Genomic DNA, 26,894 nt, shown 5'->3' on the forward strand with positions numbered 1-26,894 from the left:
AGAACATCCCGGCGGTGCCGACTGGGATTGAACCCAGGCCTACTGGGTGATAGGCAATCACGCTGCTATCAGACTTATGTCGCGACAGTTGAAAGCAAAATGAGTTTTCATTATGATAGGAACTGCAAAATATAATATTTGATTTGCTCTTAATTTGTTAACCGACTTTGCTTAGGTTACCCTTTCCTATTAAGCAACATACTATTCCCCCATCAAAATTTAAAAAAAAATTGTATGATGTAGCTGAAGTATTAGATTGCCATTATTTATTAAATACCAAAACCATCTAAGTGAAACACAAATACAAGTAAAAACTTGATTGATTGACATTTGAGCCACACATGAAAGAGCAGGCGCACACAAGAACCCCTTCCACGTATGCTAATTGAAAGTTATGCATGGTCCAATACGTCGAAAAACGATTCTCCTCAACCATTAACACAACCGAAGAAAACAGACCGCAAAAATCCAAGATTATCAGAACAAAGTTGTCGCCTGCACGCTGTCTGATCACATCACTCTACAGATAGGGAACTAGGTACAATAAAGAAAAAGAAAGCGAAAAAAAAAGTGATGCAAGCCGACACTCCACTAAATGGCACTTTTAATTGGTATGATTAGCAAGACGCGGCCTCGGCGTGGTACTATTCCTCTTTTGTTGACAAATGTGTGAAAAACAGCCATGACGTTCTCCGCCACCGGATCCAAATGAATCCGTTCTGCCAACGAGATGAGATCGTTTCAGCTAAGCTTGTTTTGGTTTCTTTCTTTCCGGACCTCCGAGGCGGAAAAGCAGCAGAAAATGTGATGCCACTTAATTGTTTTCCCCTTTTTCTCATTTTTTTTTGTTCAACTTGGAATGGTGAATGCGTTAACGGAGGAGTTGCTTGTACGTAAATTAGGGAATTTAAAACGTGGGCTAGCGAATGCACTAATCAGCGTTAATTGGGGGACTTGGGTCATAATGATGATGATGATGTTTCATAACAATCCGCCGAACCGGATCCTTGTAAGATAATGGTAATTTTTCGGCGCGAACTTTTGCATAACGAACCTCTGCGACACGATTCATGTTTCCTCAACTTTCCAGGATTCCGGGGAGGTGCATCGCTCCACTGCACTGTCAGCTCATCTTCGTTGCTTTCTTCCGTCTCTCATGCGGCAGACGGAGTTCTGCGTTAAGAGCCCGTCGCATTGTCAGAGGTAAAATTTCACCGGCTTTGCCATCTTTTCACTCGAAAGCGACATCATCGCTTCGGAGATTGCATGCTCGTGTGGTGTCTCATGCAAACGTAACCCTGCTTGATGGTTCAACATTTTCGTTTAACCAAACCAACCATTCATGAAGACACCAGCATGGAATGGGAAATCGTTTTGTTTCAATAGACTGGACGACAGCGATCGATCCATAGGCACGGAATTGCGGAGTGGCGTTGCCGTGGTAAAACAAATGATTCGTGGTGTGGTTTGCCGGCAGCATGCAAACAAATATCCACCGCACCTCTGTCAGCAGTTGTTTGTATGCCTACATCATCATCATCATCAGCAGCAGCATCGTCAGGCAGACGCTGTTCGCTGAGGAGATATTGTTTGTCAAGTGAGAGTGAATTTGTTGACCAATATCGTATCATAGCCGGGTGGCGAAATTGATTGCTGACTAATGAGGCTACAGGTAGTGGAAGAAAGTGTGAAGACTGAAAATATTCCACTTAGGATTTTGTAGGATTGATTTGCCTAGGAAATACGCTCATGCGTATGAAACATTAAGGGGAGATCAATCAATCATTCCATAGAATTGCACTAGCGGTTCTCTCAGGTCAAAATGTGCATATTTTCGATGGCAATTAAAACTGGTTCCCGTCCTAAAAATTTCAAATTAACCGAAATAGGACCACCAAGCAAATAGCCTCCCGTATTGCTTCTTTTCAAACAAGAAAATATGAATCCAAAACTTCGACCTACTCCGGGCATAAAACCTTTTCCCTCTTGAAACCCATCGTGACCGCGCCGCCCAATTTGCATGAGAAAAGCATTCCAGTCGATCTACGATCGCCCATCATCGGATCCCTCTGTTTTCCCTAAAACCACAAAAAGTCGTCTCCCATGAATTGCGTTTTCATTTCGAACTACTTCCAGCAGCATCAGTAGTAGCAACAAATGGACCGACACGCCAATTCGGGAATCCAGATCGGATTTCCGCTCTTCTTAAGCACCAGCATCCAGGTACCGTGAGAGCAAGGTTGTGCATTTCGGAGTGAACCATTTCGGTGGTCGTGGGACGTTTAGGAACGGACGTGGGGCCACCAAAAGTCACCCGAAATCCAAACGATGATCCGAACCGAGTAGCTCTTCTGGTTGATGCTAATTTCGGCTGACCTAATATCGAGATGAATGGGACTTAATACCGACCGCTGCTGTGAATGTATGTGATTGGACGTTTTCTCCTCGCTCGCTTGCTTGCAAGATCCAGCAATCTGACCAGTTTTTTTTTCGTCGGTTTACTCCGAAAGGTACAATTTTTGTTCCTGGAGGGGGGAGGGTTTTATCATTTGCGTCGTTATTTTACAGCTTTGATAATGTAGCCTGCAGGCTAGAAATTTTGACCAATTTATTGATCGTAGTATATTGACGGTGCAGCAAAAAGCGCTCCAAGTCTGTCGAGTGGAGACTTGTGATTGAGGAAACATAAAATCAATAAAAAAAAAACTACATATCCGGCCAGTGGGTGCTAATTGGTGCTTAATGTTAGTTAAGATTCGTAGAAGAGAATTAGACCGAAAACTGATTCAACCCGTCATGGACGGTCCGAACCGTTGTTCATCTGGACCAGAAGCAACTCACAAAATCCGGTTTAATTTGGGAAGTCTTCCTTGAGTCTGGTGTTTTAGGTTGAATGGCAAAAAAGTAAGCATGCGTTTGTATGCATTCCGGGTGGTGAGCGAATATGATGAAGAAGAAGATGGGTTTATCACAGAGCCCCGTCTCGGAACGAGTGTATTGTTGATGGACCTGGTCTACGATTCAAGATTGGTTTCTGTAATGATAAGTATCACGATCTTCATCGAAATGTTAGTATTATTGACAATAATCATAGCAACCCACTCGTATATACATTTTTTTTCCTTGATTTGTTTTCCGTCGATCTTGTCTTCCGTGCTGAGCACCAATGCTACTGAAGCCAGGGAGGCAACTCACACACCTGGATCCTACCTATCGACCCATCAACTCATGAACCGGGGACCAACGGCTTTACTTCCCTTCCGAAGGTAGGCGTGATCAGAGATGTTATGCCTCAGAACATCCCGGCGGCGCCGACTGGGAATGAACCCAGGCCTGCTGGGGTGAGAGATAATCACGCTTACCACTACACCACCGGCACCGCTAACTCGTATATACATTGAAATACATATAAAAAAGGGAAGGGACGGTCCAACAGGGCACCCGATTGAGGCGATTTGGACGGGAAGAGTGGGAATGCCAACTTCCTGTTGATAACATTTCGTGGATAAAGGGCGAGCTCTTCTCCCCACTCATTGGGGCATCTTCCTGTTTTAGGGGCTTGTCTTTTGGACCAATTGACTGATCAAGTTGCTAGAAGGAGATTCTTTATTGTTCCATAGATGCGTATAGGCGACTTTGCCTATCGATCTACCCAATTCGTTTTTGGCCCTACATACAGCGACATGTTGAGGACAATCAGAGGTTATTAAGCTTGATCAAGACAAACAATGAAGAGAGCCCACTGCTGTCGGACTTAGTTCCATGCTACAATGGGTGGTATTTAAGCCACTATCATACTTTATGTGAATGGCAAAAAAGTAAGAAGGACCAGCCACTGTAGCAAACTGCGCCGGGTGAGATACTGAAATGCTCTTTTCGTAGCAAGTTGCACACAGTGGAGAGCAGTAAGCCCTGCATCTATAGAAGCCTTTGTATTTATTTATTTAGTTATTTATTTCTTTATTTCTTTATTTATTTATTTATTAATTTCTTCATTGTTTCAATAATTCATCTGACCTTTGGAGGTCTTAATGAATTAAAAAAAAGTATTATTAAAACAAAAACAGAACCAGGGTTGCTTCCACTCACTTGCTATAAAAACATATTTTTTGGAATTATGCAATCATTAGATGATAAAATTATATGTTGTACTTGTAAGTAACGAGAAGAGGGTTTAAAGAATGTGTTTGACTCATAAAACCTGTCAATTTTGCTTTCAGAGCGTCACAATAAGCGATCTTACGATTCGTGAGCATTCACTCAGAGTGAGCACTCACGAGTCGTAAAATCGCTGATTGTGACGCACTGTTGCGAACGCGACATTGTAATTATTAGAAATTCCCTAATCGAGAGGACGGCTCCCTCTGCCAGGTCATTCACCTTATGAGAGTGGCAAGGGAAAGCGAAAGTATTTCGGTAGGAAATTATTATTTATAAAAAAGGGCAAAAGAGAAAAGAAAAACAAAGACAAGCCGCTGCTCGGAAGAGGTCCTGCTGGTACTGCACCCAAATAAACGGCGCATGGTGACGAAAGTCAATCCATGTTTACGACCGAGGTAGCACAAGCCAAAGGACGGCATAGATACACACGTGTACTGCTCAGCCTTGCGCCGGCAAGCAAAGCCGCAAGCCCATGCCTAGTAAGGCAACCGTACGCACAGTACGAATGCCTACCGATAAGAATAGACTTTTACTTTCTCTGCCGCTTCTCCGTTTAAAAGGGGCATCATAGCATGCAGCGCACTAGGCGTGCACTTGAACCGTGCGCAGAGCGAAGGGCATCTGCTCGATAGGGAAATGAGGATAGAACGATAGAACGCTAGCCCATAAAAAGGTCGTAAAAGATTCGATACGCGGTGGTACGGTCGAGTATTAGAAGAACAATACTTAAATAAGCAAGGGTGCATTTATAGAACCAGCTAGAAGATGTTAGGGAAGGTTCAGTAAATTACCTGCAAGAGGTAAGGCCCGCGTTTACTTTAAGAAGTAAATTGTTTGAGAATTGTAGCGCGGGATGATCATACGCATCGCCCGGCTCCCGAAAATAGAAGAAAGGTAATAAAATTCGGGACGCAATAAAACCATATCGTCACTTAGGCGATGCATTGAAGGCCATAGGACTTGTACGTAGGGACTTGAGCGTAGGTGAATTAGACCCTTGCATAGCAGCAAAGCGCACATGCGCACAATGTACCAACGCCCAAATTCTAGGGCCCCGACCCGCTATATAAGCGGAACTTTTTAAGAAATAAAATCAGTGTGTGTGTTATTTGACTATTCGTTCATGCAGCTCACTCATCCGAAACCCAATCGGTAAGTTATATCAGGTCTTGAGTCTGAATTGGTTAGCAATCCAGCCGAAAGATTGTATCCGGAAGCCCCTTACTCGCCACCAACTAAATTTGGCAAGTGATACCGGACTCTCTTTAGGTGGAACCCAACCAATTGGAATCAATTACAGATTGTGGCAACTAGCCAGCAGTCTGGATTGAAGAGATCTGGTTAACTTGAATCTTCACGAATCCTTGAAGAAGGAAAACTCTGCTCACAAAACCTCCCCATCCTAGCACACGTGAGCCGATTACCTTCGCATCGGCTTGGCAACCGTTTGAATCGTAACCCTAAACGATTCTCGCAACGGGAACCAAAAGACCCTCACGGGTGCGAAACATCAACCTAGTATCCCAACTCCTGACCAAAACAAAAACCCAATCCCAATACGATCCCGTGAGCAACATGGTGGCTCCAGAGAGGAAACTTCCTCTACAGTGAAAGTTTAAAAAAGTGAACTCGAAAAAAGGTGTACTGGCGCCAAAAGACCAGAGTGAAGAAGTTAATTTAAAAGAGTATAATTGAAAATTGAAGCAAGTCCTCATGAAGGACTTAATGCAAGAAATTAATTATCTTGCCGAACGCTTCAGTGAAATCGACCGTCAGGTCAGTAAAGTAAAATCTTCCAAGGCCTACCAAGCCTGGATTAAAACGCCTCTTCCAGCAGGCGAGATTAGTGAAACCAGGGACTTCAAAGTGACCCTTTGGAAGGGTACAGCTAAAGAAGAAAGATATAGTCAAGCTATATCTAAGTGCGTAGAAATAAACAAAAGGCCAAGTGCAAGGTTCGAACAGGCCAAAAGAAAACAGTTTCAGTAAACTGTTAGTTTAAAAAAGAAAAAAATATATAAGAAAGTGTAAAACGAATACCCAAGGCAAGGGTATCAGGTAAGTCCCAATTAAGATTTTTCTTAACAAGTTATTAAGTGAATCATAGTGAACAAGCACTTTGGTGCTGCAGATCCGAACGAACGAGAACTGTGTAAGCTCCTTTGAGCATCAATTTATAAATCAAGCACCCACGTGTGCAAAAGTAGCACTTTGTGCAGGGCCAAAGTTATGCACCACGAGTGCGCCCACATTTATTAAATCAAGCACCCACGTGTGCAAAAGTAGCACTTTGTGCAGGGCCAAAGTTATGCACCACGAGTGCGCCCACATTTATTAAATCAAGCACCCACGTGTGCAAAAGTAGCACTTTGTGCAGGGCCAAAGTTATGCACCACGAGTGCGCCCACATTTATTAAATCAAGCACCCACGTGTGCAAAAGTAGCACTTTGTGCAGGGCCAAAGTTATGCACCACGAGTGCGCCCACATTTATTAAATCAAGCACCCACGTGTGCAAAAGTAGCACTTTGTGCAGGGCCAAAGTTATGCACCACGAGTGCGCCCACATTTATTAAATCAAGCACCCACGTGTGCAAAAGTAGCACTTTGTGCAGGGCCAAAGTTATGCACCACGAGTGCGCCCACATTTATTAAATCAAGCACCCACGTGTGCAAAAAATAGCACTTAGTACAGGGCCAGAGTTATGCACCAATGTGTGCGCCCACATTTAATTAATTAAGCACCCACGTGTGCTACGATAGTACTTTGTGCAGGTAGCACTTTGTACAGGGCCAGAGTTATGCACCAATGAGTGCGCCCACATTTAATTAATTAGGCACCCACGTGTGCCACGATAGTACTTTGTGCAGGGCCAAAGTTATGCACTACGTGTGCGCCCACAAATAAAGCACTCTTGTGCGCCAAATAAATAAGCACCTACGTGTGCAAGCACTCTTGTGCGCCAAATAAATAAGCACCTACGTGTGCAAGCACTCTTGTGCGCCAAATAAATAAGCACCTACGTGTGCAAGCACTCTTGTGCGCCAAATAAATAAGCACTCTTGTGCGCCAAATAAATAAGCACCTACGTGTGCAAGCACTCTTGTGCGCCAAATAAATAAGCACCTACGTGTGCAAGCACTCTTGTGCGCCAAATAAATAAGCACCTACGTGTGCAAGCACTCTTGTGCGCCAAATAAATAAGCACTCTTGTGCGCCAAATAAATAAGCACATACGTGTGCAAGCACTCTTGTGCGCCAAATAAAGCAAGCACCCACGTGTGCGACAAAAGGCACTCTTGTGCGCCAAATAAATCAGCACCCACGTGTGCAACGAAGCACTCTTGTGCGAGAGAAAAAAGATCGAACCAGAAGAAATTTCGTAGGAAATATTCCGAAAAATACAGAAAGAAAGTTTAAAGTGTCTGTAAATCCGAAATAACTGAAAGAAAGGGTTTCAGAGTGTCCGTGGTTAATAAATCCGAAAAACATTTAATAAACGATAACAAAAGAAGTTAAAATGGCTTCCGGTTACACATTCGTCAACAATGTCCTTGGACATTGTCGTCTATGTACCCAGAAAGATGAAGCCCAGGATATGGTCGCATGCGATAAATGCGATCGATGGTTCCACTATGGTTGTGTGAACCTGCCAAGTCTGCCAAAGGCGAAAGATCCTTGGACTTGTGCAAAATGTAACTTAGAAGAAAAAGAGTGTCAAGAAAAGGCACTCCAAATGCAATCCATCAACCAGAAACTGGCTGAAATACTGGTGGAATTAGAAGCTCGTGCTAAGGCACAAAAGTCTGCAGAAGTTCACGCAAGCTCAATGGCTGCGGAACTTGCTCATTACAAAGAGCAACTGGATAACAAAAATCACGAGGACAAAAGCAAGCGAGATGTTTTGCTTGACATTGCCCATGTTATCCAGAAAAACAAATTAAAGACAGAAGTAAAAGTAAGCAAGGAAAAGACCGGAGAAGAAATTGAAGAAGGTGACGCATTTACTCTATATATGAGAAGGCAAGAAATGAGCCTTCCACAATTCTTTGGAAACGCCAAGGATTGGCCCACATTCAAAAAAACGTTTGAGGCCACCACTGAGCAAGGAAAATACTCCAGCTTAGAAAATTTAATGCGTTTGCAGAAAGCATTAGGAGGCCAGGCTGCCAAAAGTGTGCAGCCGCTAATGTTGGACCAATCTAATGTTCCACGTATATTGGAACGATTGGAGAAACAATTTGGTCAATCGAAAAGGGTCTATCGCGAACTTCGCGAGGATTTGGAGAAGGTAAGGGCCGGGGGTCACTTAGCAATCGTGGAAGTGGCAAATGCCCTGGAAGGGTTAGTGGCCCATTTAGTAGCCTCTAACCAAAATGAATATTTACGTGATCCACGTTTAGTGGAGGAGGTAATTCATAAATTACCACACGATCTTCAAATAAAATGGATGGAGGTCGTTGAAAGTAACGTGCAAAAGGGCAATATTATGCCCACGTTACAGGATCTGTACAATTGGATTAAGCCCAAGGCCGATGTTCAACGAGATTTGTACAGCCAAACAAGGTCTCAAGGAGAACGTCGAAACAGAGTAAACGTTCATCAAGAGACCAGCGGCGGTAAATGTTTCTTGTGTAATAAAGAACACAGGATCAAGGACTGCAGGCAATTTTTGAACATGACTCCCAAAGAGCGAGCCAATCAAATTTTTAAATATAAGGCATGTGTCATGTGTCTTAATAAACACAGGGGGACATGCTGGACTCCGTTGCGATGCGACCAAGGCAATTGCAACGGGAGACATAATAAGCTGTTGCATTTTTCAAAAAGGGAATTCTACCCTAAACAGCCAAATCCACCACCCCAAAATAATTCGGCAAAAATTAAGGTAGAAGAAGCAGAGATAAAGGAAGAAAGATCCAATCTGCATCAGGAAAAGGCCTCGGCAGTATTTTACCAAATCATGCCAGTAATGTTAAGGAATGGAAACCGTATAATCAAATCATATGCCTTTCTAGATCCCGGATCATCGCTAACCTTGCTGGATGAAGGGATAGCAGAAGAACTCCAGTTAGAAGGAGTTCCAGATCCATTAAGGATCAAATGGACACAGAATGTGTCAAGGGAAGAGAAAGGAAGCAAACGAGTAAAGCTTAGCATAATGGGAAAATCTGGAGAAGAGTTTACCCTTACGAATGTGAGAACAGCTGCTCATTTGCATTTACCGGTTCAGACGGTCAACTACTCAAACTTACAAAAAGATTTTCCATATTTGAAGAACCTACCAATAAGCGATTATAAGAATGCTCAGCCGAAGCTATTGATTGGTTTAAATCACAGCCACTTGCTGTATCCAATCGAAAAAAGGGTAATGGGAAAAAATAAACCCATTGCCATTAGAACAGAATTGGGATGGTTGATATTTGGAAATATCTCGGATACTGTCCAAGAGAATCATGTATGCATGATTCAAGAGGACGAAAGAATGCACGAAATGATGCAAAGATATTTCACAACAGAGGACTTTGGTGTAAAGGTTATTGAGAGCTTGCCAGAGTCCAAGCAAGATATCAGAGCAAAGGAACTGATAGAGAAAACTCTAAACTACACAGGCGAGAGATACGAGATCGGCTTGTTGTGGAAGGAAGATGACTATCAGTTTCCCGATAGTTATAATCAAGCCTATAAAAGGTTATTGAACTTGGAGGCAAAGCTAAAGAAAGACTCCCAATTAAAAGAATGGGTTATCGATACAATAAAAGATTATGTTGTTAAAGGATATGCCCGAAAATTAAGCACAGAGGAAGTAAGGGAATGGGCAAAGGATGTTTACTTCCTTCCCCACTTCGTTGTGGTCAATAAAAATAAGTCGCCCCCGAAACCACGATTGGTATTTGACGCAGCAGCAGAGGTAAAGGGAGTTTCCTTAAATTCTGCCTTGCTATCTGGACCTGACGCAACGACATCGTCATTTGGGATGACAACGCGTTTTCGTGAAGGTCGGTTTGCGTCAGCGGGCGATATTAAAGAAATGTTTAGCCAAGTAGGCATAATCAAGCAGGATCAGAAAAAGCAATGCTTTCTTTTCCGCGACTGTCAGGAAGATCGTAAGCCGGATGTATACGTAATGCAAGTTATGATATTCGGCGCCACATGCTCTCCAGCGTGCGCCCAAGTTGTAAAAAATTACAACGCCGGCTTATTCAGCGAAACAAAGCCAGAGGCAGCTGAAGCGGTAGTCAAGCAACACTACGTTGATGATTACATTGATAGCTTCGACTCCTCCGAAGAGGCTATAAAAATAATAAAAGATGTAATCGAAATACACAATAAGGCAAGTTTCTTTATAAGAAATTTTGTCTCAAATGACAAGTCGATATTAGCTGCACTTCCCAAAGACAGAGTTCAAGCAAGTAATGTTAAAACATTTGAGGACAAGGAATCAACCCACGAAAAGGTGCTGGGTGTATATTGGAACACCGCCTTTGACTACATAGGCTACCAATTAAAATTTGATCGAATGCACGAAGACGTTAAGAAAGGTATACGAAGACCTACTAAACGCGAAATCCTGTCATTCGTCATGAGTATTTATGACCCAATGGGGTTGATTTCAAATCTTACCATACACGGTAAAATACTAATGCAAGAGCTGCATAAAGAAACATCCTTCTGGGATTATGAAATTTCGAACCATTTGTTCAAACAATGGGAACAGTGGATCGAAATGTTGAAGCAGGTCACCAATATGAAAATCCCAAGGTGGATTTTCAGTCAACACGCAAAGCAGTTCGAATTGCATACGTTCGTTGATGCATCAGAATATGCATTTGCAGCTACCATCTATGTCAGAGGACTAAATAGCCTTGGACAGACTGCGAGTGTTAGATTATTAGTCGCCAAGGCTAGGGTAGCACCTATTCGCAAACTATCAATACCTAGGCTAGAGCTGCAAGCAGCAGTCCTAGGAGCAAGGTTAACAAAAACCATACAACAAGAGTTGCGAAAGCAGCCAATTAAGACATCGTTTTGGTCTGACTCCCAAACCGTATTGTCTTGGATATATTCGGATCATCGTAAGTACTCGCAATTCGTGGCTCACCGAGTTGGCGAGATACTAGAAATTACAACCATGGACCAATGGCACTATGTGCCGACTGCGGACAACCCTGCTGACGAAGGAACCAAGCAGGCTAAGACAAATTCTATCTGGTTTAAGGGCCCGGAGTTCCTTTGGAACTCAATATGGCCAACCTCTAAATTTGAAAGAAACACATTAGAGGAAATAAAAAATACAGTACTGGTTCATTACACCGACCAAGAAGAACTAAAGTTCATTCAAGACTATCGTTACTCAGACTGGGACAAATTGGTTAAACATGTCTGCATATTAAAGAAATTCGCAGACTGGAACCAGAACAAGAGAGAATTCAACAAAAATATTACCTACGAGGATAAAAAGATTGCGGAACAAGCAATTATTCGTAAGGCTCAATGGGAAGGCCTTACACAAGCAATGGAAGATCTGTCGAAAAACGGAGATCTAACTAAACAGTGTGACGTAAGTCCGCTGGTCCCAGCATTAAACGAGTACGGTGTAATGATATCACGCAGCCGTTTGCAAAATACAAATATAATACCATTATCGGCTAGGCAACCTATAATTCTGCCATATAAACATCACATTACCAGGCTTATCATGAAAATGTATCATGAGAAGTACCTGCATCAAGGAGATAATGTTGTCCTAGGGGCAGCTTATCAAAAGTACTGGATCATGAGATCCAGACAAGTGTTGCATCAAGTAAAGGCCGCTTGTCAAAAGTGTAAAATTCGAAAGGCGTGCCCCATATTGCCACAAATGGCGGTACTCCCAAAATGTCGACTTAGCATATATGCAAACCCGTTCACACATACCGGAGTAGACTACTTCGGCCCGCTGGAGGTGCAGGTAAAACGTTCCACTGAAAAAAGATGGGGTGTAATATTTACATGTATGACCACCAGAGCGGTTTACATTGAGTTAGCAGAGCGTTTAGATACTGACGCTTTCATAGTATGCCTCCGAAACTTTCAACATAGAAGAGGCAAGGTCAAGTACCTTTATAGTGATAACGGTACGAATTTCGTCGGAGCGGAACGAGAAATGAAGGCCGCCGTAAATGAAATTAACAGATCAATGGGAGCAGAAAAGGCCGCGGCAATGGATATCAAATGGTCATTCAATCCTCCGGTAGCACCGCATTTCGGAGGAGCATGGGAACGTCTAATCCAAATAATAAAGAAATGCCTCTATGCAATGCCAAAGGCGAGATACCCTCACAAGGCTTCGGCTGAAGAATTACGTTCAGCTCTAATTCAGGCAGAATTTATTTTGAATTCGCGACCATTAACCTACATCCCAGTAGAAAGTATTGACGATGAACCGTTAACGCCATTCCATTTCCTAATAGGAAGGGCTGGTGAATACGTACCACCATTTTCCCCAACAGCGAACACGTTGAGCAAGAAACACTATAGACGTGTACAACATTATGGAAAGTATTTTTGGGATAGGTGGCGCAAGGAATATTTACCCACGATACTTAAACGAAGTAAGTGGACTAATAAGGTGGAACCAATAAAGGTGGACGATGTGGTTATTATAACCGACAAAGAAACTCCTCAAGGTAGCTGGCTAAAAGGAAGAGTCACAAAAATAAATGAAGCTCCGGATGGACAAGTAAGGTCCGCTGAAATTAAAACCGCTCAAGGTATATATACCAGAGCTGCGGCGAAAATAGCCGTGTTGGACGTTAAATCCAAACCAGCACCGGAGGCTGCAATCAAGACGCATTATATAAATGTTCATCAAGTTGAACCCAAGCCAGTACCGGAAGATGATATCGAGACGCATTACATAAATATTCATCATGAAATTATAGAAAAACCAGTAACGTCGGCTAGAGAATTCCACCAAAGAAAGAGGCAAGCAACACAATTTATAAGGGCCGAGAAAGCAAAACATGCTTATACGGGCCAGAGAACAATTACCAACAACATAAAAAGAAAGGGTGCCATGGAACATCCAGCATCCATAATGACAATACCTAAAATGTCGAGAGAAACGCAACGAGCTGAAGATAATTTAAACTCATGGGGAAAAAGACGTAAGATCGACATAGAAAAGGTGAAAGAGTTGCGCGATAAAATGAATATGAGTCGACCCGCGAAAAAATCAACAACCTCTCTTAAGATCCATGCGCCATGGTACTTGACAATTTTAATGATTATGTACTTCATGGCAGCAGCATTTGGACAGCAACCATCGGGACTAATCGCATATGATTGCGCGAATCCCGATGTAAACATGACAAGCTACTCACTATTGGATGTGAAATCATGTATGCCGTCCGTTAAGAACTTGTCCGTTACAGAAGTACCAATACAGGTATTACAACGAAATGCAAAGAGTACCGCCATGGTATATCAATGCAAAATGATAATAAAGAGATCGATCCGACATTGTGGTATGCACTCCCACACGTCGGACTACGAGAGGGGCTATTCATACATAGTCAAAGACTTTACTCCTGACGAATGCAGGAGAGTACATATGACAGGAGCGATTCCCTTAACGTTGAACGCAGGTCTTCACCAATTAAAAAGAAATCAAACAACAAGAGGGGAGACACTAGTAATAGGAAGTGTCTGGTCCAGCTCCTGTAGCGGAGGAGTTTATAAAACCCCTGAATATACATGGATCAACGCGCTCGTATACTTTGAATACGAAATTGCCTTATATAATTATATGGCAGTCGTTGACAACGAGAATGACCAGATATTACTGCGTCATGGCTTAGTATGCCCATACTCGCATGGAAAATGTTTAGACTCCGAGGATGGCTATTCAACATGGGACGTAAGCCTAAATCAACGATGTGAAGACACCGAGTTCGAAGTTATCTACGAAGGGAAGGTAAATAAGACCATAAACTTGGACGCTCAACAGGACAAACAGAAGGCGGTATATACGTCCATATCCGATTCACATTTATTTTCGATACGGACGAAAGATGTGGCCAAAATATGCGGATACAATGGCTATAACACGGATCATCCCAGAATATTTATAATCGAAACGACAGAGTACAAGTCGCCGTTCGCTAGAAAGCCATCGGGCGCAAAAAACCACGATATATTCACATATTTTAATTCAAAAATAACTCTTGTCGAAAATTATGTTGGACAACGATTAGATGATGTCTACAACACGGTCATGACCGAAATGTGCAAGCTTGATAAAGCTTTATTGGAAACAAAACTAACTTTGGCTAGGATAAATCCTACCGAGTTCGTGAATAGCATAATGAAAAGATCCGGATTCTCCGCGGTAGTTGCCGGAGAAGTACTACACGTTTTAGAATGTAAACCCGTGTATGTACAACCATTCGCATCAGAAAGATGCCATCAAGAATTACCTGTAAAATACGGGAACGTAACAATGTTCTTAACGCCGGTCACTAGAACTTTGCAGTTAAGAGGTACTGAGATTGAATGTACACCATTGTTACCGGCCAAATTCCAATTTGGAGGAAGGTGGTATACCTTCGACGGAAAAATTAGGGAAACAATACCCCCACAAAAGTTAACTACGGATATCGTAACCAAATGGAATTATACTCCATTACCAAATCTAATGGAGAGCGGCATATATGACGCAGAAAGTTTGAAGAAGATGAGAACGATGATCTACGATCAGGGAGATCGACGCATTGCAGCTAACGTAATGCATAAGATGCTAACAGGACAAAATCCGAGCAAACAAGGATTTCATTTCGAAGCATTAGTGTCAGAAAAGATGATTGACAACGTAATTAATAAATACTGGGACAAGCTAATTTCTTGGTCGTCCTGGCTAGGGAACATAACGTCCACAGCAATCGGTCTATACATGATAGGACGCTTATTCAAATTCATCATAGATACACTAATGCACGGGCGTATATTATATGATATATACGGCTTCGGATGGCAATTAATTGCCTCCTTTTGGGACTCTATGACAACCTTTCTCACGCATCGAAATACGTTGAGAAATATAAAAAGGACTACGCAAAAAACTTATACGGTCAACAAGGCCGAAAATCAGGAAGAGCGGATAGATACAACGCCGCTGGCGGAGACTATGAAAGTCCAGGTGATCACACAACCTGCTCCGATTCCGCGAATCATAATACAGCAATAGCAGCCATGAAAAGATGCCCAGAAGCCAACGCCTACGCATAAGATGACATGACGGCTGGGGATCAACCGATCACCCAGAACTCCCTGACAACAACAACGCTTTCGAACACCAATCGGAAGCCACGAGAATGACAAACGCCAAGCATGGATAACGAGCCAGGGAATCAACCGATTACCTGAAATTATAGAAAGAAAAGATGACGTCCAGTCGGGGATCAACCGATCGCCCGGAAATACAAATTCTCCACTGAAGGAAGACGACGCTCAACACGGCCGGGGATCAACCGATCACCCGCAATCACAACCAGTTCAAGGGAAGACCCAACCAACCGGTTGACAGTAATCGTATGATGACATGACAATTGGGATCAGCCGATCGCCCAAAAACTCCCGAAGACAACAAATACTCGGTCGCCAACCGAGAAATACAACATGAGCTAGAATTCAAGGACATGTGCGTGGAAGATGACAACTGCCGGGTGGTCAACCAACCGAACGGGACTGCAAGAACGAGCCAGAGGATCTCGGCCGCCAACCGAGAAGATAAGTTATCCAGAAGCCAACGGCGAGAGCAGGTTAGCCAATCTGCCAGGTTAAATCCAGTTTAAAACTATAAGAACACATAAATGTACAACTCGTAAGTAACGAGAATATTTACGGCAAAGAAGCCGAAGAAATAATTAATTATCACTCAAAATATGGAATTATTTACAACTTAAATTCTATTAAAATCTAAGTTCATATCTCCTCACAGAAGGATAATACTTGACAAACCTAAATATTGTACTACGACATAACTCTCTCAGTAAAAAATAAAAAAAGAAGACAATAAAAAAATATATAATACTACGAGAGAGGCCAAATTGTCAATTATGTAGCTAATTCTAACTATTTGAGCAAATCTCACAAATTCATGTTTACTTTATGTGTGAAACAAATCATATTTACGTGTGAAACAAAATTATAATCATTATACGCGTAAGGCAATTATCTATTATGTGTGTGAATTAAACACCAAACATTATACAAGCCAAGAAGGCTAAGAAGCATCCAACATTAATGCCACAAGGCCATTACACTGCCGCTTATCGGATTCAATTTGACCAAATTAAAATTATTAGGTAAATCTAGGGATTTACCGGGCCCGGAATGTTGCGAACGCGACATTGTAATTATTAGAAATTCCCTAATCGAGAGGACGGCTCCCTCTGCCAGGTCATTCACCTTATGAGAGTGGCAAGGGAAAGCGAAAGTATTTCGGTAGGAAATTATTATTTATAAAAAAGGGCAAAAGAGAAAAGAAAAACAAAGACAAGCCGCTGCTCGGAAGAGGTCCTGCTGGTACTGCACCCAAATAAACGGCGCATGGTGACGAAAGTCAATCCATGTTTACGACCGAGGTAGCACAAGCCAAAGGACGGCATAGATACACACGTGTACTGCTCAGCCTTGCGCCGGCAAGCAAAGCCGCAAGCCCATGCCTAGTAAGGCAACCGTACGCACAGTACGAATGCCTACCGATAAGAATAGACTTTTACTTTCTCTGCCGCTTCTCCGTTTAAAAGGGGCATCATAGCATGCAGCGCACTAGGCGTGCACTTGAACCGTGCGCAGAGCGAAGGGCATCTGCTCGATAGGGAAATGAGGATAGAACGATAGAACGCTAGCCCATAAAAAGGTCGTAAAAGATTCGATACGCGGTGGTACGGTCGAGTATTAGAAGAACAATACTTAAATAAGCAAGGGTGCATTTATAGAACCAGCTAGAAGATGTTAGGGAAGGTTCAGTAAATTACCTGCAAGAGGTAAGGCCCGCGTTTACTTTAAGAAGTAAATTGTTTGAGAATTGTAGCGCGGGATGATCATACGCATCGCCCGGCTCCCGAAAATAGAAGAAAGGTAATAAAATTCGGGACGCAATAAAACCATATCGTCACTTAGGCGATGCATTGAAGGCCATAGGACTTGTACGTAGGGACTTGAGCGTAGGTGAATTAGACCCTTGCATAGCAGCAAAGCGCACATGCGCACAATGTACCAACGCCCAAATTCTAGGGCCCCGACCCGCTATATAAGCGGAACTTTTTAAGAAATAAAATCAGTGTGTGTGTTATTTGACTATTCGTTCATGCAGCTCACTCATCCGAAACCCAATCGGTAAGTTATATCAGGTCTTGAGTCTGAATTGGTTAGCAATCCAGCCGAAAGATTGTATCCGGAAGCCCCTTACTCGCCACCAACTAAATTTGGCAAGTGATACCGGACTCTCTTTAGGTGGAACCCAACCAATTGGAATCAATTACAGATTGTGGCAACTAGCCAGCAGTCTGGATTGAAGAGATCTGGTTAACTTGAATCTTCACGAATCCTTGAAGAAGGAAAACTCTGCTCACAAAACCTCCCCATCCTAGCACACGTGAGCCGATTACCTTCGCATCGGCTTGGCAACCGTTTGAATCGTAACCCTAAACGATTCTCGCAACGGGAACCAAAAGACCCTCACGGGTGCGAAACATCAACCTAGTATCCCAACTCCTGACCAAAACAAAAACCCAATCCCAATACGATCCCGTGAGCAACACGCACTGAAAGCAATATTGACAGATTTTATGTGTCAAACACATACTTCACGTCCTCATCTTGTAACTTACAAGTTCTAATTATCACTATACCATCTCATGATTTCATAATTCTGAAAAACATTTTTTTTATAGCAAGTGAGTGGAAGTAACCCTGAACAGAACACGTTCTAATTCAGAACAGTCTTTTAATAAAAACAGTTAACAGTTTCCGATAATCTTACCTAAGTCACACCGATTGACAACTCTGATTCTGGATCACTATCACCGTAGAAACCATCATGCGAATCCCGAGACAGTGGTGAATGAGGTTAGACAGAATTTCTATATTTCTCATCATCGGGCAGAAGTAAGGAATACTTCACAACTTTGCCAAAAATGGCACCTCTGCCGGTCGCCAGATTAGCATCCTTCGAATGTCCTTTTCTCATATGTTGGAGTGGACTATTTTGGCCCGGTGCTTGTGAAGATTGGGCGCGCTCACGCAAAGCGCTGGGTGTCATTGTTTACATGCCTGACGACTCGCGCAGTTCACCTCGAAGTTGCGCATAGCCAGAGTACGGAGAGCTGCATAACGTGCTTTCACCGATTTGTCGGGTGGCGTGGAGTCCTTTTGGAAGTATACAGCGACAACGGCACAAAACTTCCAAGGTGCTTAGATAGTGCTTAGCCGAACAAATCGTTAACGGCCTGGCGGAAACATTTACCAATGGCAATACCAAATGGTTGTTCAACCCACCCTCAGCTCCACATATGGGTAGAGCTTGGGAGAGGATGGTCCGTTCCATCAAATCCGCCATAGAAAGTATCGACACCGGAAGAAAGCTTGACGACGAAGGATTTCAAACATTGCTAGTTGAAGCGGAAAGTATGGTCAATTCTAGGCCATTAACCTACCTGCCTGTGGAGTCAGAAGAGCAAGAGGCTCTAACGCCAAATCACTTTCTGCTTTGGGGCTCCAGTGGGGTTAAGCAACCAGTCGCAAATCCCGCAGATTACCGGGAGGCAGTTGTAAGCAGCTGGAAGCAGATCCGACATCAGTTAGACATCTACTGGCGCCGTTGGTTGATGGAGTATTTACCAACGATTTGTAGGCGGACGAAATGGTTTAGCGATACCAAGCAAATAGAAGTAGGAGGCCTAGTGGTCATTGCGGATAGTAGCAAACGGAATAATGGAGGCTATTTCCGTGCATATTTAGGTGATTTCGAATAACGTAAGAACAGAACTTAAAATTACTAAATTCTATCACTAATAATTTACCTATCATTAATCGTAGGTGCGAACTGATCGCGCACAAAATTGCAATACAAAACAAGCCAACATTTTGATTAATTAAATTGACTTTAATTGTGAGTAAAACTTAAAAAAAAAAACAATATGCAACAGGAAAAAAAAATGTCAAATTTATGAAAGTTATGTACTAACAGCCCATAGTACGATACTGAATTCTATTATTACCTTACCTTACATAAAACACGAAGCCTATACTGAATTGTAAGTCTACACTGCACAAAATTAACCTAATGCTTAAACTAATGAAAATAAATTATCCATTTTATAGCCATTTTATAAAACCCACAAAGTGGTTGATTACAGTTTGTGAGTCGAACAGTTGACTGGATATTTTTATATTTGAAAAGCATAATTACATTAAATTAAAGATTAAACATCCAGTAAAAGTTCTGTGTTATGTCCAATGTCCAGATAAAGGTTTTCGTAATCTCAAACATAAAAATAGAATCAATTTCTAGGGAATTCTGATAGTTACTTTTTCAAGGAAATTTTCAACCGGTAACAGATTAGTTTGAATTTTCAGACTGTAGAAAAGATACCAAACACATCAAGATTGTATTTTTTCTTCTTTGATTTGTTTTGCGTCGATTTTGTTTTCTGTATTGAGTACCAATGCTACCGACACCAGGAAGGCAGCTCCCACACCTGGACCCTCCCTATGGACCCATCAACTCATGAACCGGGACCAACGGCTTTACTTTCCTTCCGACGGAAGATGTGATCAAAGATGTTATGCCTCAGGCCTTTTGGGTGAGAGACAATCACGCTTGCCACTACACCACGAACGCCACTACCAAGATTGTAGGAATTCAAGATTTTTGGTAAATTTATTTATTTATTTGTACAGGCTCAATCGAGAGTTTAAGATTTGTAAAATAGGCAAATTCTTTAGAAAACTAACTTTAGTCATTTTTCATGATTCTAAACTTAGAACAAACTCCTTCTGAACTATGAATGAATGCTCAATGGAGATTTACGCTCACTGATACCATAATACGGAAATTTTACAGATTTTTTTTTTTACAGATTTTGTCAACCAGATACAGATTAAAACGATTTTTTGCCATGAGAATACTCGCGCAACACGAGAAAAGAGCCTATCATTTTTGATCGATTTCCTTCAACAATTTTCTCTTTCGCGAATAACCCGACTGCAAATAAATTTCCCATTCAGTGTGTTGATTCAGGCATAATCTAACTATATTCGCTATATTTATAGTCTGGCGGATAGATTTTTATAAATTTTTATTTAAGAGCTTTTTAGCCGAAGGCTAGTTCATCTCTAAGCGAATAGAATTTCGATCTATCAAATAGCGGAACCAATTCAATATATTTTAGACCAACAACTGAAAAGGCACTATTAAGTTTTATAAACAAAACATTTATTATTCTTTCCTCGCTAATCGAACGCAAATTACTGGCATCATCGGGTAGAGGAAACTTTCCCCAGCCTAAAGATGGTGTTAGTTTGCGTAGACGTGCCTTAAGTCACGAGAAAACGGGTTCGGGGGAGAAAACATCATCTTCTGTCGAACTGTCCTGAGAGCTTAGCGAGAAATTCGTTTATGTTGCCGTGGTAAATCAAAAAGAAAGTCGATGAAGAGAATCGATCAACGAGGATAGGCTCTTTTCAAATGTTACGCGAGAATACAGATTTAAATTCGAAAAATGTGACGTCACTGCCTAGGGCTGATCGGTCAGACAGTTTCCAGATTTCTTTCACGATGTACCAGTTCTAATAGTGATTGTAAGAATGAGGGTGATGTATAGACCAGGATTAAAAGTGCCAGTTACACTATCCTCCTTGTGAATATATGTAGACTAACATTTGAAAAGGGCGTAATTCCAAAATTATCATATCGAAAAAATCGCTTCCGAATTTTGATGACCTAAAAATTAATCCGTTTTAACCAGGGGGAACGACACTCATTTGGATGTATTTTTTCAGTCTAGTAACTACTTGGGATTTTCGGGGAAAAAAATAATTGATGAGATTTTTTTGAGTGTGTCGTGTTGACGAAAATGACGAAAATAGAGCACGGATAGAAAAAGTTAGATGGGATAGATCTGGGAATGGATGTGATGTGAGGGGTGTTAAAAAGTTTCAGAGGAATACAAGTCCAAACGCGAAGAGGATAGGTGTAAAAAGAAGAAAAATCTGCTGCAATAAATTACGTCTATAAATTACGTCCGTATAAAAATCTGCTGCAATAAATTACGTCCATAAATTACGTGACGCTTATATATCGTTACGAATGATTACAAAGGGGAGGAGGAGTAAAGCTTTCCGTTACGTAAAAACGAGAACATTTTTTTTTTTTTTTTTTTTTTTTTTTACTGAAGTGCGGTAAAAATCGGTAGAACTGTTTCAAACACACAGTTGGTACTTGAGCGGGACGGTTTCCATCTCTTTTTGCCAGTGGTGGCGGGGGGGGGGACACCCCTCACCATCCCTCTCCAAAGGGGGAGTTTGGTAAAGAGAGATGAAAAAACCGATTTGTACCTTCCTTAAAAGTTGTTCTAGCTCGCTATTCTAATATCTATATGCAATCTTCACACTGCCGTACTCTAACGGAACTATCAACTCTATGCTTTCATCTACTCCATCTATCGTATAAAAATTACCACTACAGTCTGTTATTTGAAATTAGCATCTTCAACTAAGAGAACATTTTGTTTTTTTTTTGTTTCTTGATGTAAAGCTTGAAAATACAGGTCAAAAAATGTCATCACTAGATCTTGCTTGCAAAATGGATATGTTTTAATTTTATATCATGAGATTTTTGCTATGCTAAAACTTTTGAAAAGCAGGTACTCGATGGTACGGTGATCTTTTGTTTTTATTTTGAATATTAATAATATAATTACCTAGAAATAAAAGACATATCGTTACGTAATAACTATAGGGGGATCATTTTCAGAGTTACGTTTTGTTCTAAGGGGGGGGGGGGGTCGAAAATATTGATTTTTAGCGTAACATAATTAATGTTAACCAAAGTTCACAGTTGAAGTGCAGAAAACGGTTCCGTACCAAGTACACTCAAGAATATTACAAAACGAATATAGATTAAATTTTATGCATTTTATGGTTTTTAAAAATGTATACATTCGATTAAAATTTTTGTCAAAATTATCTAAGTCCGAATAACGGAGTGGAATTCGCTCAGTGTTTACTAAAATGACAAAAAAAGAACATCTGGATTCCCTTCGGAGCTTCGTGCTGATGAAGAGCTTTGTCCCGGCGGATTTCTACTGCGCCTGTGATCTGCTGGGCAGCATCGAAATTTTAAGTATGGATGCACGTTGCCGTCTTCTCCGTGATGCACTTGATGCTGTCCCACGACCGATTTTAGACGACTGGCCCGTCATCTTTTTTAAGTTTTCGCCGAGGTTTTCGCACCGATTTTTAACCGGCGTAGCCAGCTAACATACGTGGTGTTTGTTGTGGAGATTTTTGAAAACTGACAGTGGTTAAGGCAGAGTGCTTCGCAGTCGACCTGAAAACTTCGAGAAACTGCACGGCTTGCTTGACAATTTGTGTACATACAGAAGGGATAAGTTGGGAATAGAAAGAATAGATAGGATGGATTGAAATTTTGTGCACGTTAAAAATTTTATGAGAGGTTTTGGTAAAAATGGGATAATCTTGAAGTGTCGTTCCCCCTGGTTTTAACGACTTTCCATTTTCTGGGTGATTATATAAGCTTTACAGTTAATAATGTTATCTATCATCATGCATCACTAAAAACTCAAAAAAAGTTTTCTTTGTCGTGAAGTTAAGGAAGAAAACATTATACGCCCTGATAATTTCTTACATGTTGGTACCCCCCGGATTTTCCACCCTTTGAACTGCCAACACTGGTGATACGCCGTGGAAGTACACCCTCGGGATTGTTTGTTTGTTGTTCCGCCTTGGTTCTTCGTTCGCAAATCTTGTGAGAGTGGAATTACGCCCGGAGATTTTTTTTTCGGGCTTCTTTTTGTTCGTTGTTTACACGTTAAATATCAATCGGATGCATTTCAAATGAATCGGGCGTGACTAGATATAACAGAATCAGTAGTTTGACATATTAAAAAATAGGGATTTTGATCTAAATTCCGTCCTTCTAAGCACAACCCGCGTTTTACCTCTCTTTTTTTAACGGGTTTGAACAAAAAATGGAATATTTCTGTCAAAGATTACTTCTAAATTTATTCACCTTCCCTTGGATTTGATAAAGAGTAATAAATTGTTGAGATATTGTTTAAAATCTAATACTGCTTCTTGATTCTAAATTCGTCCTACGATTTTCAATTCCATCCAAACGCATTGAACGAAAACAATCCATCCTGTAAATTAGCGCTAAACGCCAACTAGAACTAGAATAACCAATTAACTAGAACAAAGATGAAGAGCCATAGGCTAACCAATTGAAATGTGAAACCAAATGTTGAAACATAAAAAACAGAAAATAAACGTAAAATTTTACTACTTTTACTTCCAAACGCATTGAAACGTCATTAGATTTTCTTCGTCCTACGGATAAACGTAGAAAAAGGAGCGCTTCTTTTGTTTTGAGAACAATGAGCGTCAATATTCATACAATGCGCTCTAATAAGATTTATCTTGTAGCTAATGAACTATCGCATCGAAATGAACCTATTATTGATTTGTGCACGATGAAATCATTGATATGTTTGATCTTTTCTGATCGATAGAACGGAAACGGGCGAAAACGACAAGGTAGCGCTCTACCCTATAATTCGTAGCTCTGGTGCAAGGCGTAACATCCAGATGCATCATAGAGTTGAAAGTTGGAAATACGCTATGTAAGAAGAAACCTTTTTTGATGATTTGAAGTGATATTTTCTTCTACTTTTTCGTGTTTATCGAGTAGTCTGTGAACTGTTCTCGATATATGTGGCAAAAATAGCAGTGCCGGTGGTGTAGTGGTAAGCGTGATTACCTCTCACCCCAGCAGGCCTGGGTTCAATCCCAGTCGGCGCCGCCGGGATGTTCTGAGGCACAACATCTCTAATCACGCCGTTGTAAAGGAAATGGAAGTAAAGCCGTTGGTCCCCGGTTCATGAGTTGATGAGTCGATAGGTAGGGTCCAGGTGTGGGAGCTGCCTCCTTGTCGTCGGTAGCATTGGTGCTCAGCACGGAAAACAAGATCGACGGAAAACAAATCAAGGGAAAAAAATGTGGCTAAAAAATATTTGTTTACATTTTGGCTCTTCCGCCCCTTTCAAATGTTAGTCTAGATATTGACATGTGTAACGTCCGCTTTAGATGTTTAGATGTATGGGCAAAACAGCGCAGAGCGCAAGCTATTTCTAAACAACCCAAATTTGAGTAGGATCTATATTGATCACTTATCTTCATATAGTTTCAGCATTATCGACATTATAATCAAAAGGTGAGCTATAAAGTATAATTACCATGCATAGAGATATGTAAATGTACCAGAACCTGGACGGACACGAGTCTATCCAGAGAAGAACCCGGACCACCCATGTGTGTCTAGAGTATCGCACAAGCTGACGAGTGCAACGGGAAGGACAGTAGGTGTATAGACTATAGGGGTTTAGTGGTTGGTACAGCCTATACACTGAACAATTACAATTACAATTACAATAACAGTAAGTTCAAAGTAATAAATAAAGTAGTGCATCGTAATGTTTTGCACAATTCTTGGGGCCGTTAATTAACCAGCAAAGATCAATTAATTAATTAAAACTAGTACTAAATAGAAATTCTCTGTATATGTCTAGTAAGAATGTTCGTTTCACCCAGATTTTGCCAGATTTGGTTCAAACAATTCTATCTGCTGATTTCTTCCTCTGAGTATTTCTAGTCTTTAGAATCGTTTTATATGCTAATATTTCAAAAACTTGGTGAAAAAAGGAATGCTTCGACTCACTTCGCTATACAATATGTTTTTAGAATTATGGAATTTTTTGATGTTATAATGATATTTTGTAACTTATAAGAAAATGTTGAAAAGTATACGTTTGACACATAAAAATTGTCAATTTCACTTGTAGAGTGTCAAAATCAGCGATTTTATGATTCTTGAGCGCGAAGCGAGTCGAAGGAACCCTAGGTACAAATAAGAAAGAAAGAATCCAAATTTTATAAAAAAAAATGATGTTCTACCAATTTGAACTACATATGCCAGCTACACTGACTGGGTTGCTATCCCTACCAGTTGTAAGTACGTGGCCAGGACAATCCTTAACTGTTGGAGCGGAATATGTTTTTATCTGTGAGATAGTAATTATTTCTTACTTACTATCTGTCCAGTAATAGATATCCGTCTTGCTCTTAATTGTTTTGAATCCGTACCACCTAAGATATTGTGCAACTTGTTCAATGCTAATTCTAATGCTAATGCTAACCCAAATTTTAATCTGATCTACTCATATCCACCAAAGTTGAGCAAACAAAGTTGGGACCGACAAGATGATGAATGAACAACATCGATCTGAATCCAAATGTTAATTTGTTATCTTGTCAGTTACAATCTTGTAAATTTGCTTCATTTTTACCAGCTTTTTCGCACTATTTCAAGGAAAAAATCCAGAATATACGATACGAACAGTAACGATTACGGAGATAAACTAGCCTACAGCTAAAAATCTCCTACTACTACTCCTACTCCTACTACTACTAGACTGAGCACTGGCGTGCACAGTAGACTGATGCAAAATTTGAAATTTCCGCTCCACAGGGCTTAAACGGTTCCAAATTGGATCCTGCTTAGCCTCCCAAAACTTGAACTACTTTAGTAAGAAACTGACTTAGCACAAACCATTTCAAGTTTATATGGGAATTACTATGGGAAAACTTATGTTTTTGTTCATATGTATCTAACATCACTATGCTTTTAAAAATGACAGCAGTGTTAGTAGCAAATTTTCTCAGCTACAAATTTGTTGGAAACCATTTTTTAATCAAATGAAAGGAACAAAAGTTATTAATGATTCAAGTCACTGATGTCTTATGATTATGCTCATTCAACTGTTCAGCAGGCAACATTGGTGTTTCTGGTGCGACCTATAGAGCACAAATATCATGGCTACTATGTGACACTGCAGAATACAGTGTTGCCCACAGAACAGCTGCTTGATCATGCCATAAGATTATCAATCTCTTAAACAATTAATAACAATTTAATTTGATATTTGGCTGAAAAACAGCATTGCGCAAAGTTGTAGCTTAGAAAATTTCCCGTAAGAATAATTATAGAAATTTTCAAAAAAGCAATATGGAATATGGGTAGTAGACAATGAACAAAAAGTTTGGTTTTTGCATAGTAATTTCCATACAAATTTCGAATAGTTTGTACCAAGTCAGTTTCTTACCAAATCAGTTTAAATTTTGGGAGGCTTAGCAGGACCTGATTTGAAACCGTTTGAGCACTGCATCAGTCTAGTGCACAGGGTGGGTCAAGGTGAGGTAATTTCCCCCCTTCCCCTTTTATAAGAGGCAAAGCCTGAAAATTGCACCACAAACCTCAATGACAATTTTTGGTTCACCCTTCTGGTGAACGGAGGAGCATGCTTTATTGAAAATTTCTGGTGCAAAACTTTCATCGCTCTGATAAATGAAATGAACAGAAAATTTCTGGTAGAAAACTGGCACTGGTC

General features: G+C 41.0%; 1 protein-coding gene across 1 annotated transcript; it reads left to right on the forward strand.

The window, feature by feature from the left end:
- Window positions 1-8,463: 8,463 nt before the first annotated feature.
- On the forward strand, window positions 8,464-20,493 carry LOC135710193 (uncharacterized). Its single transcript, XM_065232705.1, has 2 exons — window positions 8,464-9,967; window positions 20,482-20,493. The coding sequence occupies exons 1-2, from the start codon at window positions 8,612-8,614 to the stop codon at window positions 20,491-20,493; spliced, it is 1,368 nt and encodes a 455-aa protein (XP_065088777.1). The 5' UTR covers window positions 8,464-8,611.
- The last annotated feature ends 6,401 nt before the right edge of the window (window positions 20,494-26,894 follow it).

Source organism: Ochlerotatus camptorhynchus, unplaced genomic scaffold (genome assembly GCF_037179485.1).
Source record: "Ochlerotatus camptorhynchus isolate MF236.1 unplaced genomic scaffold, CSIRO-AGI_Acam_v1.1 ptg000371l, whole genome shotgun sequence".
NCBI lineage: Eukaryota > Metazoa > Arthropoda > Insecta > Diptera > Culicidae > Ochlerotatus > Ochlerotatus camptorhynchus.